We start from the raw sequence: 11,011 nt of genomic DNA on the forward strand, positions 1-11,011 counted from the left end.
ATGAACTTAACTATCTGTATATGATATGCAGGCAAGTATTATGCGGTGGACGCGGCATACACATGTAGAACTATTGAGGGGTGCACGACATACACAAATATGCCAAGATTTATTACTCCCTTTAGGAGTGCACGGGGAACCCCACAAGAGCGAGCAACAAAAGCACTTTTCAACAGACGCCATGCATCGTTAAGGGGAATTATAGAACGCATGTTTGGTGTCTTAAAAAAGTGATTTCCGATACTTAAGCCGCCCATGTAGACTATTTGATGGCAATGCAAAATAACATTGTCCTTGCTTGTTGTGCCTTGCACAACTTCATGCACAATCATGTTCCCAATGACGCATATTTTGTTGAAGAAGAAGTTGATGCAGCATTGGCAGATAATTTAGACCAGGACAACCAAATGGCCGGACCACAACCATTGGATATGTCGGCACAAGAAATTGCTAGCTGGAATGAAGATAGGAGAACAACAGTCGATCACATGTACTATCACCAATATCAGTAGAACATGGTAATGTCTCTCTCATGGGGCTTTCTAACTATAAGGCGGATTGTCAATACCTTTATAATAATTAATGTTTCCACGGACATATTATATCTGGCATGTAATCTTATGAAACCTATGTATCTTGCCTATTACTTTTAATTGTACCACTACAACGACATTAAGTATTTTAGAAAGTAGAGTCGAAGACAATGATCATTACCGGAACAGGCATGGCGGCTTATAACAAAACATTCTAGTCGTGTGTGATCATAATATAAGATTCACTTATGTCAGGGTAGGGTGGGAGGGGTAGCGCCCATGATTCTAAGATCTTACAAGATGTTTTACTTGATCCTAATTGTGCCTTTCCAATACCACCAACAGGTGTGTAAAAATTAAATAAAAAAATGCCTTGCCTAATTGAGTTTTCTTATTGTTTAAATTTGAGTTGCTATAATGAACTTAACTATCTATACATGATATGCAGGCAAGTATTATGCGATGGACGCGGCATACACAAATATGCCAGGATTTATTACTCCCTTTAGGGGTGCATGGGGAACCCCATAAGAGCGGGCAACAAAAGCACTTTTCAACAGACGCCATGCATCGTTAAGGGAAATTATAAAACGCACGTTTAGTGTCTTGAAAAAGTGATTTTCGATACTTAAGCAACCCATGTAAAACTATTTGATGGCAACGTAAAATAACATTGTCCTTGCTTTCATGCGCGATCATGTTACCAATGATGCATATTTTGTTGAAGAAGAAGCTGATGCAGCATTGATAGATAATTTAGACCAAGGCAACCAAATGACCGGACCACAACCACTGGATATGTCGGTACAAGGGATTGCTGGCTAGAATGAAGATAGGAGAACAATAACCAATCACATGTGCTATCACCAATATTAGTAGAACATGATGATCTCTCTCTCGTGGGACTTTCTAACTATAAGGTGGATTGTCAATGCCTTTGTAATAATTAATGGGAGTGTTTGGATACAAAACTTATCTTAAATAATATTTCGCTTACATCATAAACACATTTTTCAACCCACCTCTTTATATTCTCAATCACCTTTTTATCTCACATACATCACATCACATCACAAAAAGTACTACAGTAATTATTCCAAATAATATTTCAAATAATACCCTATCCAAACAAACCCAATGTTTCTATGGATATATTATATCTGGTATGTAGTCTTATGAAACTTGTGTATCTTGCCTATTGCTTTTAATTGTACCACTACAAACGGCATTAAGTATTTTAGGAAGGATATTTATTGTTTAAAAATTTAACTGCTGTTTTTCAAAAACAGTGAATCCAAACAGTTTGTTTTTCAAAAACAATCTGTTTGTGAACGACAGCAATCCAAACAACATTTACTGTTTTCCAAAAAAATTAACAGTAAATTTTTTTGAAAAACACCCCAATAAATAGCTAATCCAAACGGAGCCTATAGATCTCCCCTAGAAGTAAGTAGCTAGTATCAAATTCAATCCAATTCAAAAGGACAAATAATAGAGAATTGGGAGTTGGAGAGATAAAATAACCTAATACCACAAATGCCCTCAAGCCTGGCATTAGTGAGATAATTTCATACAAACATTACCTAGGCAATTTAACAAAAATGAAATTTTATAGGAGGATTCTGAGGCAGAAAATCAGCCAAATATAATCTGTCATACACAAACAACAACTATATCAACATAAGTTATCAAAGAATAAAAATTTTTCAATACAAATTCTTATAAACTAACCTGAAAATGTAAAGAACTTTTGAATCTTCTACAATAAAGGTGAGAATCTTCACATATGATTTAAAAACCTCTGCTTCTCTTACTCTAATTGAAGTGACTTCTTGTTCTTGCAGTTTTCTATGCCATACATCAACCAGAGCTGAATTTGGTGCCCTTTCTCTCATGACATTTTAGATATTATTTGCACTTCTAAATTATCATTAATTCAGTTAACCATATTTATAACTAATTTAAGTAAATTTGTCCAAATAATTGTTCAATATCTCATAAGTTGTGTGAGTATGCAAGTCATTTTGCCCATGATGATGTAAGAAGTGAGATCCAATATTTTATCAAGGGAGATTCCTGATATTTTGTAAACCTCAAGGGAAGAGAGTGAGACTGTCAGAAACCTCAGGAAGGTTTCTGAAAGAGCAAGGCAAGATTGGTTATCACTCATCAGTTGTGTAAATTAAGTGACATTTGAAATTTAAATTTGAATTCATATTCTGTCATATGATATAAATATATTAATATATAAAAATTTACAAATATACACTAGTATATTAAAAAAAAACTTACTTAAAAGTTAATCCATAAATAGTACAGCTCATATAAATGTCTTTGTTATTTCAAAAATCATATTTGTTCATTGAGTCTATAATAACAATTTCAAAAATAATTTCACAAACACACAATCTCAAATACAATTTATAATAATTTTAAAAAATTCTACCATATTTTCCTTTTTCATTCACTATCACTGTACACCATCACTCATCATCGCCGCAACCTCACCCGTCTCCCCCTTTATCACCACCGCACCCCCTCCTCTCTCCGTCCTTTTCCTTCTCCCTCTTTCTCCCTCTCCATCTTTTTGCTCCCCATTCCCCTCTTCTCCCCTTCGCTTCCCTTTCTCGCAACCTCTTTCCCCTAGTTTGGTCACAGGCTGTAAAGGGTAGGAAGGGGAAGAGGAGAGGAAAAGGAAGAGGGAATTAGAGGAATTAGACAAGATGATCCCTTATCACCGTATCTATTCATTATTTGTGCTCAAAGACTCTCTAGTCTAATTAACAAAGCAGTGGCAGTAAAGGAGCTCACATGCATCAAAATATGTAAGGACAGCCCAACCATTTCTCACCTATTTTTTGCAGATGATTCTTTACTCTGCTGCCAAGCAAACAAGCAAGAGGCAGGGAAGATCAAAATCATTCTTGAACGGTATGGCAATGCATCGGGACAGGTGGTTAACTTTGACAAATCAGCTATTTTCTACAGCAAAAATACTCCTGCCCGAAGAAAGAAAGAGGTGCAAGCCAAACTGGAAAATATGAAAGAGGCACGGAATGGCACATATTTGGGGCTCCCAATGGCAATTGGAAGATCAAAGACACAGGTTTTTAGTTTTGTGATGAACAAAATCAGTAACAAGCTTCAAGGCTGGAAACAAAAGCTGCTGAGTCAAGGGGGAAAGGAAATACTCATCAAAGCAGTCATTATGGCGATGCCAACATATGTGATGGCTTGTTTTAGAATCCCTCGAGGCTTATATAGACAAATCACAGCTAAGATTGCAAGGTTCTGGTGGGGCAAAGGAGAACAAGAAACCTGTGTACATTGAGCAAGCTGGAAGAAGCTGTCGGAAGTGAAGGGAAGAGGGGGAATAGGTTTTAGTGATTTAGAATATTTCAACACAGCTTTGCTTACAAAGCAAATTTGGGGATTTCTAACAACTCCAAATTTGCTAGTAAGCAAGGTAATGAAGGCAAAATATATGAAAGATCCAAATTGGATGGAAAAGACTCCACCCAATTTAGCCTCCTGGTGTTGGAAGAGCTTACACAGTGCAAAATCTCTTTTGCTAGCTGGCTTGTGGAAAAGAATAGGGGACGGCAGATCGGTGAGCATATGGAATGACAGATGGATAACTGGAACTGAAAAAGGCATGGTATCTAGCACAAGACCTGAGGAGTGCACGTTAGAGTGGGTAAATGAATTGTTAGTAGATGGAAAATGGAAATCTGACCAACTCTAGAAATGGTTCAGTAAAAGGATGCTGAACTAATAAAGAACATCCCAACCAGCATTGGAAGAAGAAAAGATAAACTGGTCTGGGGATACTCAAAATCTGGACAATACACTGTAAAGACATGATATGCAGTAGCAAGACAGCTTGATTCAAAACTCAGGGAACCGAGAGGACAAGATGCTGAAACAAGTCGGGAAATAAGAAAGCACAATGTATGGAAGAAACTTTGGCATATGAATGTGAAGGCAAAGCTCAAGCACTTTATATGGAAATGTTTACAGCAGTGCTTACCCGTCAATGAGATACTGTCAAAACGGCTAAGAAAGGGAGAAGGAAGATGTGGCTACTGTGGAGAAGCTGAGGAAATGATGGAACATTTGTTCTTCGAATGTGAAAATGCAACGCAGGTATGGAAAATGGCTCCAGTCAGATGGGAGGGGTTGCAAGACAAGGAACATAATCTATGGCTGTGGTGGGAACAAGTGACTCAAGCATTAAAAATGGAACAAGGACAGAACAGAGTCAACCTTACCATAAACATTTTGTGGCAAATCTGGAAATCCAGAAATAAAAAAGTTTTTGAAGGTGCAAATCAGAATCCTCTCAAAACTATACGGAAAGCACAAGCTGAGTGGCTAGAGTTTGAGCAAGAGAGGGAGACACAAAGGAAGTGGAACGTGAGACGGACAAGTTGCGAACCCAAGCAAAGAAGGGAGAAGCCAAGGGAGGGAGTGATAAGGATGTACACGGATGCGGCCATATCAGCCAAAGGGATCAGGACCGGGCAAGGAATAATAGCAAGAAACTGGAAAGGAATACTATTGAAAGCTAAAGGTGTAGTCACACAGGGAAGGGGAATAGCAAGCAAAGAAGAAGCACTTGCCATACGGAACGCATTACTGATGGCTAAACAACAGGGATGGACACAAATTATAGTCCCATTAGATTGCAAATCAGTAGTTGAGCAAATTAACAGGAGCAGGGAGTATGATTTCACCATTGCAACAATTTTAGAAGATGTACAGGACCTAAGCACAGGTTTCGAGAGATGCTCTTTTGTTTTTATTCCTAGAACAGAAAATGTAATCAGCCATGTATTAGCACGTTTTGCAGTAAAGCTAGTACATGATATTGAGTGGGAAAATGATTTCCCAATCTGGCTGGTTTATTTAGTCAAGAAGGACTGCAGGGTAGTACCCCCTTTTTTGTAAGTAATACTTGTAAAATCAAGTGTTTTTAACAATATATAAAATGTTACCGTTTGTTGGAAAAAATTAGAGGAATAGAGAGGAGATACGGGGAAGGAGGGGGAGCAGAAAGAAGGAGGGAGGAAGAAAAGAGATGGTGGTGGTGACAGTGGCACTAGGTGGTTGGTGGTGTTATTTTCAATTTTAAAGAAAAAAACTCCAAAAAATTTTCAATTCTAAAAATGCCTTAAAATACATCCCTAAAAACACGTATAAAAATTCAAAAATACCTAACTATCTATAGTAAAAATTTTTCACATACATTGCTATAGTACAATTTTTTTAAAAACACTCTCAAAAATACCTAATTCATACGAAGTCTAAGTTTTTAACTCTGAGCAAATGGAAAAAAAATGTCACCAAACTATTACCGTTTACATGTTTAATGTCACTAAACTTTTTTGTTGCCCAAAAATGTCATTGAATTATTAAATTTTACTCTTTTCTACCATTTCGTCTAATTTTGGTATTAACGTAGATGGAAGGCTCAGCAACCAAGCTAGATGCCTTATTTTTTAAGGGGTAAATTGGTCTCATCACCTTTGGCACAATATGAAAAGGAAGAAGGGTAAAGCCGCAGGTATTCATATCATGTGAAATTCTTCCCCAAAGATTTGAAGATTTGCCATGGCAAGACACAACAGGCCTCCTCCGATCTACAAATGTGGCACAATAACCATCTTGAGGACATGATGGACTGATAGGAACCTAGCATGGAGGTATGTTGAGTGTGCTCATGATGAGTTAAGTGTATGAAAATCTATGAAATTAGTTAGATCTACTAGAAGATGAAGTTAAAAAACCTTTTTTTGTTGCAGATTGGATAATATGGATACTGGGATTGATACGATGATAAAGTATGTAAACGTACCAAGCAAGTAATACCTGGCATTTTAGGAAAAGCGAATAGCTTAGAAAATGAGAATGAAATATTGAGAGAAAAAGCTCTAAAGATGCAAAAAAGATAGAAAAAATGGAGGTTGAAGTCAAAAAATTGAAGCAACAACTAGGGACATATAACCTGATGAAAAAAGGCATAATTGTTGTGCTGGTGATTTGGACACTTGTGAATTTTGTAATGTAGATGTGGAGGCCTAGAAAGGACATTTTTCTAAAAAATTACAAATTGATGAATCCTAAAATGTCGCTTGATATTGCTGGAAAAGTGAGACAATAAGTAGTTTTAGTTTTAATCTTATTCTAAATTGTTGTATCATCTTTTGTCTGTTGTACTGTGATTGTTTTTTAAGTAACTTTGGTTGTATAAATCTTGCAAAATGTCCAGAGTATTAGTAAATGTTCACTATTTTTCAGCAATTTCAATTTGCAAGTCAAATTTCCAAATGTTTCAATGGCAAAACAAAATAGGATACATTGAACTAAGAAACATGTCCATTGGCTACAAAACAGGATAATGTGGTTCTTAACTTATGCCACAACGAACTTACAAAAGACTATGTGTCATATTTAACACCCCTACCAAAAAAATACCAGTTCGCATGAAGCTACCAATCCCTAAATAAATACACATAAACAACATAAGACAACAACAAATTTGGTTATTCTGTTCCAACCCATAAACTTTTCAGATACATAAGACCGAAACATAAGACATATAAACTTTTCTAATAGGCTATTTTTACGTAGCAGCAGTTGTTTCAGGCACAAGAGTTTCAAACAAATCTAATCTCACACTTTCAACATATGAAGCACCCCTCCCCCCTCCCCCAATTCTTCTTATTGTTAGTTTGATGGTCCCTTCGAGTGTGCATTAGAATGAGGCTACACAAAAAATTTTGATTCTGCAGTAGCTTGATCTCTATTGATATTGCCAGCACCCTCTACATCATTGACCATCTCTCCAGATCTGCTGCATGTTGTCCTCTTTGATGCAGTAATTGATTGAGTTGATATCTTAGTCCCTTTGGCTGGTCTCCTAGTTCCTGAAATGCACCTTCTAGATTCTTTAATAGGTTTAGCAAAATTTTTTCAGCATCTATAGTAGTAGCTGCACATTGGTTCGAGTCTTCTAGGGGTGTGCATCGAATTCGAAATCGGTAATTCAGAAGTTTGAATTCGGAATTTTTTGAAATTTTGGTATCTGATAATTCAACCGAATTCGATTTCGAATTTACCAATTCCGAATTCAAATTCGTACCGAATTCAATTTGAAATTCGGTAAATTCCGATTTCACCGAATTCGGAAAAAATTATATATTATTATATAATATAAAATTTATAATATAATATTATATTATATAAAATTTATAATATTATATTATATTATATTATATAAATTTTATATAATATTATATAATATAAATTTTATATTACATGTATAAAAAATATATTTATATATTAAAAACAAATTTGAAATCGAAATCGAAATTCAAATTCCGATTTCGAATTGTGAATTCGAAATCGAAAATTTCGATTTGAAAAACTCCATTACCGAATTCAAACAAAATTCGAAATATATGAATTTGGAACACCCGAATTTGATTCCGATTTTCGATTTACAGATTTCGAAAATTCCCGATAAATAGAAATTTTTCGATTTTGCACACTCTTAAAGTCTCATTTCAGCTGCCCTTGTCTCCTTGCATGTGGTCCTATTGTGCCCCGGCTGATCACATTTGATACAATACATGATCGCATGTTTTTTCAACATATGAATAGTGTTCTTGCCATTATGAGTACCAATGTCTTTCTCAGTGCTATCCTTTTCTTAGCTATCGTGGATCTACCAAACTGTACACATGGTATAGGAAGGTCCAAAATAGGCTTATCAATGGTTGGCAACAAAGCCTTTCCACTGATAGGAAAAAGAACATTTTTAGTAAATTTGTAAGAATAAATTCTTACTATAATTCTCATGAGTATATTTCTGTGGATCCTTACTAGTTTTGAAAATAGTAAAAATTGCATGATAGCAAGGCAACCTACTGATATGTCATAAATTGCATGTGCAGATCCTTTTTTCTAAGTAAACGATATATTTTTCCCTCCGTGGTTCCTTAACTTGATAACCCCCTTGGCCATTAGTTGTTGGCCTCCACTTCCTAGAGTGGATTTCCCTTTCAACTAGCAATTCTTGTATTCCTAGTCTTACTGTTCCCAATACATTTCTTCATCTAAGCAGCCCTATTTGATATCTTTCCCATTAAATACTCCCTAATCCCCTCAACTATTCCAATTATAGGCATATCTCTTGCACTTAAAATGTGTGAATTAAATGTTTCAGATAAATTGTTGACAAACATATCAGATTTTACATGGTGGGAGAAGAAAGTCTTACACCAGTGTTGAGGGGGTGTTGTTTTCTTTATCCAAGTATGTGCAAGATGAACATATTGTCCCATTCTTCCATTTGTAACTCGTATTGCTCAACAGTACTTGTTGTTGCAAAACATATGGCAAAAACTCTAATAGTGCACTGTCAAGACTCTATTAATAAATAAATATTAGAATGTTAGTAATGGGCAGGTAATGCATAAAGTAATAAGAAACTGAGTTCACTTGACCTTTTGTTGGTCTAATGTGAAAGTGATTTTCCTATTAGCAGCTGCTAATTCTAGATTCGCAATCAATGCTATTGCTCTCTTGCCTCCTTTTCAACCACTCCCCAAACTAGTGGCTACCACCAATTATTGGAATCTACCCCAATAACAGTCAATAATTGACCAGGGTATTGTTCCTTTGTGTGACATCCATCAAGTGCACCTATGGATCTACAACCCTCCCTAAAGTTTTTTTTTTTTAATGGTTCAAAACAACAATAGAATCTCATGAACTTTGGAACACTATTAGGAGTACACAATATTAGTGGTGGTATCCGGATGAGTTTTTTTTAAACTCTTCAGCATACTCCCAAATATATACATATTGCTCACTTGTAGACTCCTTTATCATCTTTCGGGTTAAGGTCCAACCTTTGTAAGTCTTGCTTATTGTAATCTCACACTTGTACTACTTATTAATATTCTGTATAAGCTTCTTCATAACTTTTAGCAACCCATGAAATACTCATGTTCTTATTTCTCTAGGCATGATTGCAATCATTGTGCTTTTCATTCAAACTCTTTAAAACGAAATCATTTGTCCCAAAAGCTAGTACCTTGGATGCATACACAAATCATTTGCAAGAATCTCTACGTTTTGCTCTCATTCTTGTCTTATCACTATCATATAAATACACAGGTCTTCATGTCATTATTAAGTAGTTTTTGATAGCTTGTTTAAATTCTTTTTTCGTTCTAAACTTTTGCCCAACAAAAAACTTTGGACATCTCATATCCTTTGCTGCATTGAAGACTGTGTATGTCATTGAATCATGTTTATCCGATTAGTTTGGATCACTGTTAAGTCCCACATATATGCTATCATCCAGTAATGGATTGTGATCACCTTCAGTTTCAACTCCACCAGTAGGCTCACAAGCCTAACTTTTTCTTCTTGTTGCTTTCCTTTTGCTATTTTTGGAGGGTTCAGCTTCTCCTGCCTCAGGTTGTGCTCCATCATTTACATGTTCACCTATTAGAGTTGGCTCGTCATTAACTTGGCTCTCCAAATTTTTACTATTTTCAGTTTGGGTCTCCAAATTGGGTTAAGACTCATGTTGCATCATGCTCTCATCTCTACAATACTCTGAATAGGCATCAAAATTCCTATGATGATCAGAGCATGAATCATCAATATCGTGATTTTCTTGCCATTTTTCCGCTTCACCATTACCTTCACACTAGATATTTTGTGAATGATTATCACCTCCATCAATACAATCCTGCTTCCATCCCAAAGCAGCAATTGGTTCAGCACAAAATGTAGTGCTAAAAGCATCCTGTCTATTGCCTCTTTCTCTAATAAGATAGGGCATCTTTTGTTTTATTGTAACTATTTGAACATCATCCTTGATCTCCTCTATTACAATAGATGACTTATTGTTTAGGGTTTTCTCCTCCAACTGCCTTTTTTTTTGCTGAAGCATGCATATTTCTTCAAGTGTCATGTGGTCACAATATACTTCCATCAACTTATACGTCCACCTATAGAATTCTTTAATGTTTTCTTCAGTTTGAAGTTCCATTAGACTATGGGTCAAATCACTTCTGGGATCAATATAGTAATACAACATGATGTCGGAGTGCCTATAGCTCTCTACCATTCGATTTATTTCATGCACTAACATTGACTCGGCATCACAAATATCAAAATAATCAATCTCGCCTCCAATGTAACTTTTGTATTTGTCTCCTTAAATCCTACTATTATGGTGTAGTTTAATTAAAAAAAAAGAACTCTCAGGCATTGTACCAATTGAAAATGACAGAAATTAAATTACATTATTGAAGTTCACACAAAGTTTTTTAAAATTTAAAAACAAATTCTCTTAATGCAATAGCCCCAATCAAACACATATCCAAAAAAAATTGAATTTTTTACACACAATTTATCAAAAAATTAAGCTATTGTAGAATCCTTTATTACCCATT

At 35.6% G+C, this 11,011-nt stretch overlaps 1 protein-coding gene across 1 annotated transcript; it reads left to right on the forward strand.

The window, feature by feature from the left end:
* The first annotated feature begins 269 nt into the window (after window positions 1-269).
* On the forward strand, window positions 270-5,483 carry LOC113708266 (uncharacterized). The gene is made up of 4 exons (XM_027230729.2): window positions 270-490; window positions 3,522-3,821; window positions 3,941-4,143; window positions 4,405-5,483. Exons 1-4 carry the CDS (start codon window positions 270-272, stop codon window positions 5,481-5,483), a joined length of 1,803 nt encoding a protein of 600 aa, XP_027086530.2.
* The last annotated feature ends 5,528 nt before the right edge of the window (window positions 5,484-11,011 follow it).

Source organism: Coffea arabica, chromosome 9c (genome assembly GCF_036785885.1).
Source record: "Coffea arabica cultivar ET-39 chromosome 9c, Coffea Arabica ET-39 HiFi, whole genome shotgun sequence".
NCBI lineage: Eukaryota > Viridiplantae > Streptophyta > Magnoliopsida > Gentianales > Rubiaceae > Coffea > Coffea arabica.